We start from the raw sequence: 16480 nt of genomic DNA on the forward strand, positions 1-16480 counted from the left end.
CTCGAACCTGCCTCAGGGTCACTTGGAGGATTTCTTCAACCACAACTTGCTGGGCCCACCCCCAGTGTCCCCTTCAGCACTTCCGGGGAGGAGCCTGAGAATTTGCCAAGTCCCCAGAAGAGGTTGATGATGCTGGTCTAGGGACCACACCTTGGGAACCACTAGCCTGGTTACAAATAAGCACAAAGTTGGAAGCCAGACTTACATAGTGCCGAACCTTTACTGTCCCTTATGGTTACGTGACCTCAGGCAAAATTACCCTGAGCCTTGGTTTCTGCATCTGACAACAAGGAGGTACAAGTGACTTCATGGGATTGTTGTAAGGATAAAATTGGACAATATATACAAAGCCCTTAGAATAGAGTCTGGCATACAGGATGCACTCAGTAAGTGATAAATGGCAGCGACTTCCTGCAGCTGATGAGGGATTTCTCAAGCAAGGGCTCTGAGCCCCTGAAGTCATCATTCTCAGAGTGGAAGTCTGCATTTTAACAAGGCCTGGCGAGGCAGCAGAGCCTTGGAGGCTTAGAAGTTTAGGACCTTTTTCCTCAGAGGTAGCAGGAGCCTGACTTTGGTCCAAGCTATGTATTCTCTGGTGGCTGACAAAGCAGAGCCTACGCAGCCCCCTTTCGCCTCTGGGGAGAGAGTCCTGTCTGCATTTCTCATGGAATTGGAAATTTGAAGCACCAGCAATTTAGCCTTCAGCCTTTCTTCTCTTCATGTTTTATTCTTTGTCTGCATACTTCAGGTAGCTGTGGATTTCCTGTTTGTTATGATCAGGCAGCGGTTGCTGCTGCAAATTCATGGAGAATCAACAAAAACAGTGGTTTATTATTGTATTGGCAGAAAATGCCCACCCTTGAACTGCCAAAAACAAAACGAAACAATAGAAACAATGGTCACCCTAGAGAGGGTACCAGCAATGACCAAGTGGGAAAAAAAAAAAGGACTTTTTTTACTGAGAGAAGAAAGAAAGAAAGAAAAAGAAAGAAAGAAAGGAAGGAAGGAAGGAAGGAAGGAAGGAAGGAAGGAAGGAAGGAAGGAAGGAAGGAAGAAAGAAAGAAAGAAAGAAAGAAAGAAAGAAAGAAAGAAAGAAAGAAAGAAAGAAAGAAAGAAAGAAAGAAAGAAAGAAAGAAAGAAAGAAAGAAAGAAAGAAAGAAAGAAAGAAAAAGAAAGAGAAAAAGAAAGAAAGGAAGGAAGGAAGGAAGAAAGAAAGAAAGAAAGGAGGAAAGAAAGAAAGAAAGTGAGAAAAAAGAAAGAAAACATATTGCCTGTTAAGGAATCCTGTAGCCCTGGGAGCTTTCCCTCCATCTTCTAATTCAAGCCTTTTTGTAAATGAGCCAAGAATGTGTTGAACTTGTCCTTTGAAATCCATCAATTCTTTATTTTTGTTGAGCCCAGAATATTGAGGCTAATGATGACCTAGGACCAAAGAATTTTTAATTCTCTAAGACAATATGGGATCCTTTACAAATTCTCGGCCTGTTGTGGAATTTTCATAAATCTGATTCAGTGACTTACACTTCCGTGTAATAATCATTTAAGAAGCTAGTTGAGAAGGCCAACTCCCAGCTCCCCTGTATCACTCCAAAACTCGGACCCCATGGGTTGCTGGTAACAAAGAGCCTGAGAGCTCTGAGACCCCCCAGTCTGAGGAAGGCCACACTCTGTGATGTCTATTTCATCATTTACAGTCACACTGCTCTTTCCTGTGGCCGCCACAGGTGTCTGAAGATCAACTCAATTTCTTCTCTTCTCTTTCCTCCCACCACCATCTTCTTCATTTCCATTTCTGGAAATCTAATCAGCCCACTGATGCACAATTTGTATTTTGAGAGTTATAGTAAATGCTTATCCACAGAAATCCAAAAATAGCTTGGTAGGGAAAAAAATTTAAATCCCCCTTCCCTTCTTACTGCCAGATGTTACAGATCTCACAGAGGAAACCTGGGCAGAAAAGACAAAAAGCCCTTGTAGGAGGAATGAAGTTGGAGAAAATCATTTCACCTCCTGGGCCATCCGTGACTTAATCATTAGCTCTGTCCAGTACAGTAGCCACTAGTCTCATGTGGCTATTGAGCATCAGAAATGTGGCCCGTCCAAAGTGAGATGTGCTCTAAGTGTAGCGTATACACCAGATTTTGAAGACTTTGTACAAAAAAGTAGTATGCAAAAAGGATTTAAAATATCTCATCAATACTTTTATATTGGTTGTATATTGAAATCATAATATTTTTAATATTCAGGTTAATATACATGAATTATTAAATTAATTTCACTTGTTTCTGTTTCCTTTTTTTCAAATACAAATTACAAATGTGGCTCACATTGTATTTCTATTAGACAGTGCTGACCTAAAACTGCACTGTCCAATATGGTAGCCACTAGTCACAGATGGCTATTTAAATCATTTACATTTAAATTAAGTTAAAAATTTAGCCATGCTAGCCACACTTCAAGCTCTTAATGGCCACATGTGGATAGCGGCTGCCATATTTAATACTGCAGATATACAGCAGTCGCATCTTTGCCGAATGTTATATTGAACATCACTGACCTGGTAGTTTCTATATGGCTCTAAATTTTTTTAACCATCTGTCCTGAGTTCAGCTGTATGAATTTATGCTAGAAATTTCACTCTCTAGTCCAGCCATAGGCCCGGGTACCTTCTCTTTTGCTGAAATCCTAGATTATGCTGGTGTCATGGTTCCAAAGGGCCCTTTGCTGGGACCCCCAAATCCAAACAAGCCACCACTCTTGGCCCCTCTCTGAGTCCACGATCAGTGTACTAGTTTCCTACTGCTGCTGTGACAAGTCACCACGACCTCAGTAACTTGCAACACAAATGTATTCTTTTACAGTTCTAGACATCAAAGTCTGAAATCAGGGTCAGCACAACTGTGTCCCTTCTGACGGCTTCGGGGGAAAATCCATTTCCTTGACGTTTTTAGTTTCTAGAGGCAGCTGGCATTCCTTGGCTTGTAGCCTCATCACTCCTCTCTGCTTCATCCTCACATCACCTTCCCCCTCTGATCTCCTCCCTCTTATGAGACCCTTATGGTTGCACTGGACTCACCCAGATAATCCAGGATAATCTCCCATCTCAAAATCCTTAACATGATTGCATCAGCAAAGTCCTTTTTGCCTTGTAAGGTAGTATTTACAGGTGCTGGGAATTAGCAAATGGACGTCTTTGGTGGGGCGGGGGGGAGGGCATTAGTAGCCTGTACAATCTCCAAATGGAAAACCAGTACAGCTTGTCCGACCTCTGCATACCATGACCGTGTGAAGAGGCCAGATAATTGTGCATAATCCAAGGAAAACTCAGACTCTGTATGTTTTCAATGAAAAATGTCCTCCTAGAAGTGACACTTCTGAGAACCTCACAGATCCTACAGCTGCTCATGTAGCTGGGGCAAGACACGGGTTTCTCAGTTAGGGGATCCTGTCACTGCTCAGAAAAGGTTTGCCTTATTGGGCTGTTCTTGTCGCCCTTTCCCAGACCCCATAAAGCTCCCACCTGCCATGTCACCTGCCCAGAGGAGAAACCATTTGGCTAGAAGTCAGTGACGAGACCCATGTGTGGGAATTTCTCTAAAGGGAGTAAGACGGACAACAAGTCCTTATAGGAGTTTGTCACTGAGAAGAGGCCAGCGTGATATCAGGGTAAAAAGAGCAAGGTAACAAACACATCTCCGAAAGGCTGGAGAGGTGGGATAGCAGGACCATGAGTGAGTAAGCCCTGGAAGGATGCTCATTTTAGAGTTTTATAAATGATCCATTGCAAGTGCACAGTGAATGTCTCCAAATATAAATAACAGTAGGTTTCTCTAGTAGTAAAAGGTCATACAGAAGATCTCACAAGCCTGTTTGAATGGACAGGGAAAGAAATCAAAGTGGTCAGCATGGGCAAAACTAAGATGACTCGTGTAGGAGCCCAAACTCTGATTAGATAGTCATGAGCTCCAAAGTACCACTGTGATTCTGACAAGGACAAGCTACGATTCCTGGAACACGCTGACCCTCCATGCAGCCAAAGGGGTCAACAATCTCGTGATATGCTGGGGATGAAACTGATTATGTTCTAGCCACTGAGCCCCCAGTAGCAGCAGAAATGATCCTCCCAACGAAAGGGTCATCTGACATGCCAAGGAATTCCAAAGCTTTCAACTCCAGGTTTTTAAAGTTTACTTTATATATTACAGGCTACACCACTGGGTGCACTACTCAGTGACAATACAACTCCATCCAGCTGAATGAAGGGGAAAAAGCCCAAGAGGCTGGCCGTGCGCCTCTCCCCTCCTTTCTCTGCTCCCTCTTCCCTCAGACTTGCTGGCTCCCTCCCAGCCGCACCCACATCCCGCTCACCCCCTTCTGGGCACAGCTGCGGTCGTCACCTCCTTGTCCCTCTCTCTTCGCCCTGCCCTCTCTGGAAGGGTGATGCTGGAGCCATCACAGGGACGATCCAGGGCATCCATCCTCCTTCCTGTTCTTTGGGGCTAAAGTCAGAGAACAGGATCCAGGGGCTTCAGATTTACATTCTAGGCTGCGTGGCTCCATCACCAGAAACAGGTCCAAATACATTGGCAGTCAGGTTTCCAGGACCACCTTTAGCTCCTACATGGCCTTCATACAAACTGGGAAAAGTGTACCTTCTGCCAGGAAGCGTCTCAGTTTGGGGTCCCTCCCCCGCCCACAGCAAAGCCAGAGACAAGGACTCAGGGGGTAGTTTATTGCATAGTGATGTCAGGAAGCAGGGTGAGAGAGGAGTGAGAGGGACTCGGGGCGGGAGGAAAAGCCAGGGAGCGATGTGTCAGGGACCTGATTACCAGCGTGGAGTAGGGTCAGCCCGCTGGACCCTTGGGGAACCGAGATGTGTGTCTCAGAATCATCCCTCTGAAGGTCAGAAGGCTGCGGGCATTTATCCCCGGATTCCAATCCTCCCTGGTTGAGGGCGTCCTCTGGAGGACACGGTCCTGCACCGCCCGGTCGCCCTCCATGGGCTGCTGAGCAGCAGGAAACTGGGAAGCCCTTGACCTGGGAGGATGTCGGAGAGCGTGGTGGCTGCCACCAGGGCCGCCGTGACTCCACAGCGGGCTAAGGGACGCGGCCCGGGACACCGGGAGTCTCCGCTCCCACTCACATGCCCTGTGGCCCCGTCTGCTCTATTGTACCGGTGTAGCTGCAGGATCACGCTTGAGATGGTGCAGGCATGCTCACAGCCTGGAAGTCCTCCTCTGACCTCCCCGCGGGGGGGACCTGCCGAGGCTCTAGAGGGTAACAGGCTACATGGCCCAGGAGACAGAGAAGCTGACCAATCAGGACACACCAAAAATATATAATACAAAAAATCAAATCTGGGCCTGGACTTAGCCTGGGGCTACCTGCCCACACCTGCCCGGAATCCACTGAAACCTTGATGGAACCTCAAGGCTTTGGGGCCTCACAGGGGTTCAATCTACAGCCGCATCCGCCCCAGAGGCAGTGAACACTCCTCTGTGTCCCCACCCCAGGCAGGTTCTTTATTAATTTAAATGAGGGCCCTACCCAGCAACTAGCTCAGCACTGCCCGGTGGGACCAGAGATGCTGACACACCCTCTGGGGTCGGAGACCGAAGGAAGCGGGGCTGGTCAGAGCTCGGGAGCTGAAGATGTGGGTCACAAGTGGCCGCATCTGGTGCCTTTAAGGAAATGCCCAAAGGCAGAGAGGAAGGACAAGTGTAGAGTTTACTCGGAGCAAAGCGCTCACTCCCTCTCACTCCAGAGACCAGGCTCTTGGTCCGACTGGAACCTCCCTCTCCATCCTGGGACCACTGCCCACAGCAGCCCTTGTTCATGCTTCCTAGACCCCATGACGCCGCCCACTCACTGGACGGCAGGATGTGGGCTGTGTCCTCCTGGCTCAACACTGCCCCCCAGTCCCTGGGGGTCAAACGGGAGTCAATGAATAAAGGATCCATGTAAAAAAGTCTTTGCTCTGAATATACTAATTGGCCTATTTTTGATAAATTGTAACTCTAAGTATTTTCACACTGTCAAGGACCTTAATGATGCTTAAATATTGACGACATTTTTGTAATAAGTTTGAAAGACCTGAGGGAATTCCCATAAGATACTAGCAAGGGCTGGGAAATGGTGAGTTCCATCTAACGGAATCCACACAATCAACAAGCACTTCCTTCCAGGCCAGGATCTGCCCTGGTTACTGAGCAGCTCCCAGCCTCATATCAGTCTGATCCACACTCTTTGGGACCTTTAATTTCCACATTTTAAAATCCATTTCCTCTCTAAAAAGACACTGTGTGCCAACCACACAAAGATCTGGGTCCCCAGAAAAGCTGATTGGCAGAAATGACTTCAAGTATTCAGAAGGAGAAGGGTGAAGTTCTTTAATTCACTGCACATTAAAAACTGATCACGATTCCAAAAGAAGGGAAGGAAGAAGTGGGTACAGATATACTGGGGCTCGTTTTATTGTATTGGAGTGTGAGGATGTTAATTAAAGGAATCTCGGAATCAGAGATGATCTGAAAAAGGAAGGAGCGAGAATTTAATTTCAGGTGTTGTTTCATCAGGTTAAAAAAAAAAGATAGTTTCATGAGTTACTTGCAGCAACTCTCAGGAACTTCGTGGGTCCCCAGAAAAGCTCCAGTTGAAGCTGTAAAGTGAAGAAGATCTAGTTCATGACACTTTCTCACCCCAGGAAAGGACCTTAATAGTGAAGCACAAATTAGCAAATCTTGGAGCATTAAATGAGCAAAACAAAATGCTAGATATCGTGCGACTGGTGTTCTTCAAAGAGCAGCACGCATCCATTTTTTAAAACAGAAGTTAAAAAAAAAAAAAAGACACCAGCAGAACTTAGCAGCTGTGCACATGGGCTCGGGAAGAAGATTCCCAAACCCAGTCTTGGTGTGTCTCTCAGCATCCCCTACGCGAGCCGTCACACCTCACTCTCCTTCACATCCAGTGAATAATTGTACAACGAACAACTGCTGTCTCTACCCTTACTGGGGACCCCAATCTTCTCCATGAGCTGACACACAAGCTCCTAGGCCTCTCAATGCCCTGCAGGTGAGGGGTTCCTGTTTCTATTTTGCAAGTGCGGAAGCTGAGTCGCAGGATAGTTAAGCAAATCATCCATCAACACTTAGTGAGTAGGAGAGCTGGGCCCTGAACCCGTTCTGTCAGCCTCCAGGGTCAAGCAGTTTGCACTGTGTCACCTTAGAACACTAAATAGAAGTATGAAGTGGGTACAAGACGTGTCCGAGGGAATCCAACCAGACCTGACATGCACGGGCACACTCACTCCCATCCTGGGACCCTGCTCCGGGGTCAGCTGTGTCCCATTCTCCGAGGGCCAGCGTGAGGGATCTTAGCTGGTTCATGCCCCTGGCAACCATGGTCCTTGAGCTGCAGGCAGGGAAATCCTAGTCCAACCAACAAAAGCAAAGGGATTTTCTTGAAAGGCCACCTAGGAGTCACAGAATCGGCGAGAAGGCTACAAGTGGACAGCTCTAGATTGAAATGAAGCAAAGCATCTCTTCCCAGAGTAGATGGGTCCCGAGTCTCTTCGACCCTCTGCTCGGATTGTCCTGACTTGGGTCAGCGTGTCCACTAGGGAAGAGATAATAGATAACGTCCTAAAAAGAAACCACGTACTGGCAGCTGGGCCCCTGTGCTGCACAGCCCCAGGGGCAGCATGGATCCTAGCGTGAACGGTATGCCCTGGGGCTGTAGACCCTCGAGCCCTGCGGAGGAAACCCGGCAGCCCCTCTGAGCTCTCTGCTCTCTTAGGTTCACCGCCCACACCCTCTCCTCACTCCTCACACAGTTAACTCTGTAGCTAGTCATTGTCTCTTCCCCAGTCACACTGGAAGATTCCTGAGGATATGATTCAGGACCTCAACATTTCTATTTCTCATACCACATCATACAGAGCAGCAGTTTCCAATAAACCTCTTGCCTATATCCACAACCAAATATGTTTCCTTTTAACAATGAATGGATCAGTACATTTAGAGCAATGAAATAGGAATGTCTTCCCACCCACCAGGTTTGCGTGTCACCCCTGCAAGGTACCAGGAAGTGACCGTGGGAAGGAAGGGTAGGACGTGGGCATTGAACAGAAGCCAAAGGCTGTGCTAAGCACGGGTCTTCTGGTAGAAGTTCAGGTCTCGGGTTGCCCTCATGCCCCTGATATGGTTCCACGTGGGCAGCTGCTCTGGCACCAGCCACGCTGCCCCTGCCCCTGCCCCTTAACTGGGGAGAGTCTGGTCTGTCTCCAAATACTCACTGAGCAGCTGTTAAGCACGAGGTGCTGAGTGAGGCAGGAAACCACCGTGCCATTAAAGAGCCCGGTACCCAACGCCATCAATAAACCGATAAGCGTTTGTCCTCCTGCATCCTCCCCCACCATCCCTCCACCCTCATCACCACATTGGCTGCTCTGAGTGGCTCCTTCCTTAATCCTGTCTTCTCTGTCAGCACGTGCCAGGCCTGGACCCTTCTAGCAGGAGGAGGATTACAATACCAGGAGCAGGAATGAAGTTGGAGGGCAAACCGCATCCTGGTTCTGGGTCTGCTCATTTGATGGCCTCATTCGTTAACCATATATTGCACCCCCGCCGTGTGTTAGGCTCTGCGCAGTGTACAGGGAGCTGTGTAAACCAGGAGACACGGAGGCCCTGACCAGAGAAGGAAACAGCCCTGTAAACAAATGAGTACAGTTCTGGGTGCTCAGTGATTCAGATGGTTCACATAATATTCTTGTCTACTGTGGTATCAGCACCTAGCATAGCGCCTGGCCTCTTTTAATTGGACGCCGGTAGTGTGGGTTGGTGGATGAACTAGGCAAGTCCTAGCTGAGTGTTTACCACGTGTCCGTCCCTCTTCGAACTCTGTTACAAGAGTCTTACGTGTACTAAATGTGCACAACATATGGGGTGGATATTATTATCACCCCATTTCCTGATAAGGAAACTGAGGCACAGAGATGCTAGGTAATCCGTTTACTTGGCAAGAAAAAGAGTCAAGATTCAAGCCCAGCCCGGATAGTCTGGCCCCAGAGTCTGTGCCACTCTGCTCGTCGTATGCCAAGTGCACGGTGCTGGGGGAATCACAGAGGAGATGGCCACCGTCTGAGGTTTCAGTATTCAACACTGACACGAACCCAGCACCATGATGTCTCAGCCCCTGAACCCCCTCACCTCCAACACCCACGCCCCCCTTTCCGCCTCAGCCCTCTCTCCCATGTGAGCCCTGCACGTGGTCACTGCAGCAAGGGTGCCATTTCTGAGATCTCGTCGTCAAGCCATCCTCCCTGTGGCTTCACTACATCCTCCAGGTCACGTACTCTAGGTCATGGATTGCAGGGATGGAAACTCCATTCAGCCCGCTCCACCACAGATTTTACTATCGATCAACCCCTCCCGCCTTCATTGTCTCCCTTACCCTCCTCAGATTCCATGGTCTGTTATCATCAACTTTCCTGCGTCTCTTCCCAACAGCCTTGCCTTCCTCTCCTTACATTTGTCCAGCAAGACCCCAACCCAACCATCTACCCCCTCTACCCTTGATCAGAGCTACTGAATGTTGCTGAGAAAATTCACATCTGGGCTGACTGCAGTCTCTTGAAATTTATGCCACAAATCTCAAAAAAAAAAACCCAAAAAACAACAAACAAACAAATGCAACACTGCCTAGTAATCCTACCGTTTTTCAAGTAAATTTTTCCCCACTGTCCACAACGACTATTAGAAACCAGCTTCTTGCTGCTCAATGTACCACAGCCTGCACCGCCCACTTTCCTCCACCTCTTTGCCCATGACCTTCACTAAGAAACAGAAGTAACCAGACAGGAGCCTACCATTGGTCCACTGGCCAATATACAAATCTGCCTGCGTCTGAACCTGTTCTGCTCTGTTTTCTCTCCTGTAAATATGGGAGCAATCCTCGCGCTCCTCTCAGAGGCAAATCCCTCCCCTCCCACCTTCTTAAACACTCATCCTTTCCATTATTTCCTCTCTTCTGCATCTTCAATCTCTCTCAAGAGCATTAACTTCAAACGAAAAATCTGGTGCAGTGTCTCCATCTTAGAGAAACGACCCTCTTAACCCACACCCTCCTCCAGTTTTCATTCATTTTTTCTGCTTCTCTCACCTCCGTATCAGTCTTCAACTCACCCCATTTGGGCGTTTGTTCTCACTTCTCCAGTGTTCTTGTCAAGGTCACCAAATGACCTCCATGTTGCCAAGTCCACTGCACATTTCTGTCCTTATCTTACATAACCTCTCAGCTGCATTCAACATGGTTGACTGTACCCTCCTTTTTGAAAACCATCCATCTCCTGGCTTCTCTGCCTGCCCCCCCCCCACTCCCTGGTTACCCTCCACTCCCTGGTCATTCCTTCTTAGTCTCCTTGGCTGTCCTCCCCTCTTCTCCCTAACTCCTGAATGTTGGAGGGACCCAGGAGTGGTCCTGGCCCTTCCCCCTTCCCTGCCTGTTAATTCTATCTTCCTAGGGGAGGTCTCATTCTCATCCTGACTCCAATAGGTCCTAGCTCTATCCCTGACCTCTTCCCCCAAATTCCAGATTCATGTGACCACCTGCTTTCAAGGACCCTTAATAACCACCTCCCAGAAATAGGGCTCTTTAGTTAACACACAGACACAGACACACACACACACTCACACACTCACTCCTTCTTCTTGAGCCTCCCTCATCTCAATGAATGGTACCCCGTCTACCCAGATGCTCAGTCCTAAACCCTCACGATACCATCCTGATTCCATTAGTTTTTCTCCATCTCGCCCCTACCACCACGCTTCACCAACCCATCACTCTCCTTGGCCACTAAACAGCCTCCACTCTAGGCCTCTCCACACAGCGGAATGATCTCTTCAAAGCATAGATTAAGTATCTTCACTTGACTTTTTGCCACCTGGCTCCTTACTGTGCCCTCAAGGTCCTGGAACATCTGTCTCCCCTCAGTCTTTCCAATCTCTTCTCAACATGGACCCTTGTGTTCACTCTGCTTTGGTAAATCCATCTGCCTTCCATCCTTCCACATTCTCAAACTCTTTTCCATATCAGGGCCTCTGTCCTTATTCTGCGGTGCTGCAGTGCTCTTCCCCCAGCTCTTTAAATAACTGCTATATTTAAAATAGATAACCAACAAGGACCTACTGTATAGCTCAGGGAACTCAGCTCAATATTCTGTAATAACCTAAATGGGAAAAGAATTTGAAAAAGAATAGATACGTGTATACGTATAACTGAATCACTTAGCTGTACACCTGAAACTAACACAACATTGTTAATCAACTATACTCCAACATAAAATTAAAAATTTAAATAATAATAATAATAATAATTGCCTCATTCTCCTCCCTCAGGGAGATCGTATCATGCATCCATCATCTCCTTAGAGATGCCTTCCCAGACCAACCACCTTCTCAAAACATGGCATCTCCCAGTTTGTAACTTTAGCAAATATTTATTGAGTGCTTTCCAGACATTGTTATCAGTGCTTTATGTTGATTAACTCTCTTCATTCCTCACAGCTCTGTTATTGTCATTATTATACCCATCTTAAAAATGAGGAAACTGAGCCCAAAGAGATCAGAACTATCCAAGGTCAATCAGTTATCAGAAGTTGTCTTAGGATTTAACCTTGAGCATCCCAGGGCCAGCCTGGCCCCCTAACCGTCACTCCATCTGCCTCCCTCCCATGACCTGCGTGTCTCCTTCTAGCACTTTTTACAGTCTGGACGCTATCTCATTTAGTGATTTATGTACCGTCAGCCTCCTCATTAGAATATAAACAACGTTTGGACAGAGACCTTCGTCTTCATCAATGGATCCCCAGAGCACAGTAAGCACAGATAATAGAGCAAATCGTTTTTGTTTTCAATGATTGAATGACCTTATGTGTGTTTTGTCTGTTTCTCCAGAGCAGATTTATTATGCCGGCCCTATCAATAATCCTGGATTTGAAATTCCTGAGGTAAGGTTTTGGTTTTCTGTTTTGTTTTGTTCCTTAATTATTGTATCTAGCAGTTTCTTAAAGAAGGAGACGCAGAGAAGGAGGAGGAAGGGGCAGGGAGAGGAGAGCAGAGGAGGAGGAGGAGGGAATTAAACTAAAAACTTAAAGCTTTTGTGTGGCCCATCACGAAGAAAACCCTTTCTCAGTGAAGCGGCTACCTCTTCGTGGGCACTTACTAATGCTTGATGCACAGGTTTTGGCATTTTGGTATTTAACGCTTTTGTCCTGTGGGGCAGCCCCTGTGTAGACAGCTCCCATGGGGAGGGATCCTGGGGCCCTGTCCTGCAGGTTGGCCGTGTCTGGGGGGCCTCCACATGGCTAGAGCTGTTAAGGCAAGGGCGGCAGCCACAGACGGGCTGGTCGTTCAGAGAAAGTAAGAAACACACAGCCCGGAAAGCGTAAAGCTCCCCAGTTACCGTTCTCGCACAGTATTCACGAGCTACCACCCAGTAAATAGAACGACCACGTCCTGCACATTCACTAGTGAGTTTCACAGCTACGAGTAGATTTTTCCTCTAATTCCTTTTCATTCAGTATACTGTGACTTTATGAAACAGCTGCACTCCAGCAGCTCTGACATAGCGAACCATTCTCAACACGCTACTCCTGAGAGCATCCTTCGGAAAAACATCAAAAGAATCACAGAAATGTAATCATTTTCATTTTTTGGTCTTCAGCTTCATCCTTTGCAACTTCCGAAACCTGATATGACTCTAGAAAAGAATCTCCTTCTCCATAAAGAATCTCTTGAACTCGTTTCATTTCCCTGTATGTTTCCTTTCTGTCCCAGCCTCTGGGTTCCTCAGTTTCAAGCCATCAAGTCTCCAGACTAGGTTGGACTTTCACTAGTATTGCTCTGGCAGCTGGGAAGTGTCCAGCCTTCCAGAGTTTTCTCCTCAGGCCTTTCAGTGTAATATGAGAGTTGCGCAAACTCTCTTCCCTTCTAGGATGTGAGACAATTTCTCTCCCATAGTTTTTGCCTTAAATCTTTGCCATTTGAATTCTTTTTCTTCCTCCATTTTCCTTTGGACCCTCTCCACACCTCCACTGGAGATTGACTTAAAATTTGCAAACAATTAACTTTTGTCTTGCATTATTAACTTTAAAAAAAAAAACAGTTACTCTTAGCAATTGCTGTGAAATAGAGGCGAACAAGTTAAAGTCACAGGATCACTTTGAAAGAAAAGGTAGCAGAGACGTAAAAAGCTTTATTGCAACCACCTGGGATGCATGAGTGAGTGCATTATCTGTGTCCTTCAACAACAAACGGTGCTCCTCGGGGCATTGCCCGACGTGAGACTAAGACAAGGCCAGGTCACCTGGCCCCTGGCCTCCTTGTTCAGGCATCCACAGATGCCCTCTGCCCAGCCCTCCTACCTCTTCCCCTTCTGGGGCCTGGGTCTGGGGAGCAGAAACCTGGCCAGCCCTGACCCCGCCCCAGCCAGGCCTGACAGGGGACAGAAGCAGAGCAGACACATGTGATCTGTCACGTATGCAGCAGGAAGCTGGAGGCCTTCATCCCCAACTTGAGCTCCCACGCTGGCCCAAGACCAGCCCGGCCAGCCCCGGCGCCCCTGGCTGACAGCCAGCCTGCAAGGCTCAGAGACTTTGCTTCCTAATATGGGACAGAAATGGTGTGAAGACGTTTGGTTTTAAAAGACCTGCCCCAGATCCCTCCTCTTCCCGCCAAATCCCCCAGAGATGGGCTTTGTGCTAATTCTACCCCCGCTTGGCCGAAAACTTTTCCACTCAGCAGTCAGTCTTCAGTGTCTTGGTATTATTTTCTTTTTAACACAAGCAGCCCCTTGGCCCCGATTGAAGTGCTGCCTGCAGCGTGCATCTGTCTATGGCTGCCGCTTTCTGACTTAGAATTTAGAGGCCCTTTGGGCTTCCAACTTGGATGCCAACTGGCAGGTACGGCCTGAACTGTGTAAGTGTAAAGGGTGCAACTACAAACTCCTACCTGACAAATCCAGTGCTCTTCCAACAGCAGAAAGGCCCCTGCTCTCTGTGCGTCAAATGTGCAAATGTGAGACGCAAATGTGAGCTGGTCTTTACTCAGAACTAATTCTCTAACTTTTACGCTCTGATTTAAACTCCTAACACGGCTTCTGAAATCACAGCTGCTGATATCTGAGCAGACTCAGGGAGCCTAGACCGTCAGAGAATCTTCAGGGTGAAGGGTGCCCGAGGTCACCCTCAGCAGCCCTCACGCCTGAGACACCATCCGTGCTGGGGAACCCACTCACTCTTGGGCCTCTGCTAATTGCTAGAAAGCTCCTCTCTCCTAGCCCGAGACCTTTCATGCAACATCTATCCAGTGGTCTGATCTGTTCCTTCCCTCCGGCTTATACAGATTAAATGTCTTCCCTTCCTTGGGGGACAGGCTCTTCAAAGATGTGCCAGAGTTTCCTGAGCTTTTCTTCTCAGGACAGAGCGTCTGCAGATGTGGCCCTACCACGTGGCTTGCGGGGCCGGGTGGAGCTTCAGCCACGAGCACGGCAGGCGTGGCTCAGGCCTGGGTCCCTTCTGCAGCTCCGCGCACGGCCTGGCTGGCATTCCCTGACCACGGAGGGAGTCCTCTGCAGTGCGCTGTCGCCAGAAAGGAACCCTAACAGGCAGAAATACTTTCTCTAGCGGAGCGTTTGGGTTTCATGCCGTTGGATTTTGCTCCCCCAGCTGCCTCCCTCTTCTCAGGAGACGACACTTTATCCCTCCTGTCGCTCAGGCCAGAGTCCTCGGGGTCACCCTTGACCCCTCTCTTTCCCACCCACGTGGGTTTCCTCAGCCAATCCTATCGGCTCTTCTTTCTGAATCCATCCAGAATCCCGCCCCTCTCCCCATCTCCACCACCTGCTCCAAAACTTCGCCACCTCCTACCCGGTCTTACTGCTTCCTACACCCCATCCCCGGCTCTTTTCCACCCGGCAGCCAGAGGGATCCCGCTGACAGGCACATGGGGACAGGCCACGCCTCAGGTGGAAGCCATCCCCAGCCTCTTCTCCTCTCCTCCTGTGGGCCTCTCCCCCGGAGCCCCTCGGCCCCTCACTGCCCGCAGTCGGCATGGCACGCTTCTGTACCACCTTCAGGTCCCCACCCCAACGTCACCTCCTCAGGGGACCTGCCTCGACCACCACCCTCCCTAAAACTGCAAACCAGCATGCGCCACCCCAGCATCCCCTGGCCGGCCCAGCACCCCCATGGGAGCTCCGTCGGGAACACGAGACCCCTCAGGTTTAGCCATTCATCATGGCACCACCTGTCTCTCCCAGCCAGCCCGGGAGCCACAGAGGGTGGGTACAGCCTGTATGGTTAGACTTTATCCCCGGTGTGTAGAGCGGAGGCTGCACGTGGAAGGGCTCCGCAGCCGCTCGCTGAAAGTTGATGGTTCTGGGCTCACACACCTCCTGCTTTCCCCGTATCCCTTCAGGGAGAGTACCAAGTTCTGCTAGAACTGTACACCCAAGACCACTCCACCGTGGCCTGCGCCAACGCCACCATCCTTTGCTCCTGAGCATCTGGAAGCGCGGCCAGCTGTCCCGTGGGAACCGCGGCTCCTCACACTGACCCTGCCGTGAGGAAGGACCGGCGGACGACAGAGCAAGCCTCTGGGGAGGCGCAGGTGCTCATTTCAGCCCCAGGACCAGAGGTCCCCAACTCCGCGGATGTAACGAAGCCCCCGAAACATCTGCTTCTCAGGAGCCCCCCGGGGGTCATCCAGCAGTCTTGAGGGTCCGTCCCTCTTCCCTAAGTGCTCACCTGACATCACGCACCTTTTTTCAGCTCCTGGGGGCCCTTCCTTGGTCGCCCAAAATAAAGAAACCGGCACCACAATTGTGCCTCGTGGTTTGTTAAAGAATCTTGGTACAATCCTGTAGCTCTGACATAAGTTCCTCTGCACACAGAGCCAGGGGCTGCCACGGCATCAGTGATGCTGAGAGATTCAGGACAGTGGTGGCAATGACTTCCCCGTTCCTTCTCCTGGGGAAGCCCCACGCCCTGGACGTGAGGGGCCAGAAGATGACGAAAGCTCACAAGCAATACATCACAGTCTCCCCTGAACAAACCTCATTATCCTGAATCGTGGCTGTCCTGGCCCCAGCGTGCCATGGCCCTCGTGAATGTGTTCGTTAATTCACTCAGCAAGTCACGGCCAGTCACTCACATGCTGGGCCCTGTGCTCAGCACTTAAGCTACTCCAGGGAGCAAAACAGGCACTGTCCCTGCCCTCATGGAGCCTGCAGTCCCCTGGAATATCAAAAAGCCACATGTCCACCAGGGGCCACATCATGCATGTACAGAGACACCTCCTTGGATGCCCCCTGTAAATGAAGAGGTTGCCTGTCTGTTGTCAGAGCCATTTGGTGTCCCTGTTGTCTCCTGTCCCCGGATGTGCAGAATCCCTGGGGGGCTCCACCTCCCCTTCCACATCCT

General features: G+C 49.2%; 1 protein-coding gene across 1 annotated transcript in view; it reads left to right on the forward strand.

Annotated features, from left to right (window-relative positions):
* Positions 1-15846, forward strand: part of LY86 (lymphocyte antigen 86) — a 52839-nt gene extending 36993 nt beyond the window's left edge. Inside the window, exons 4-5 of the mRNA XM_061194795.1 lie at positions 11955-12007; positions 15477-15846. Coding sequence (XP_061050778.1) covers positions 11955-12007; positions 15477-15560 — 137 coding nt within the window. The 3' untranslated portion in view covers positions 15561-15846. The remainder of the gene's footprint in view (positions 1-11954; positions 12008-15476) is intronic.
* The last annotated feature ends 634 nt before the right edge of the window (positions 15847-16480 follow it).

Source organism: Eubalaena glacialis, chromosome 7 (assembly GCF_028564815.1).
Source record: "Eubalaena glacialis isolate mEubGla1 chromosome 7, mEubGla1.1.hap2.+ XY, whole genome shotgun sequence".
Taxonomy (NCBI): Eukaryota; Metazoa; Chordata; class Mammalia; order Artiodactyla; family Balaenidae; genus Eubalaena; species Eubalaena glacialis.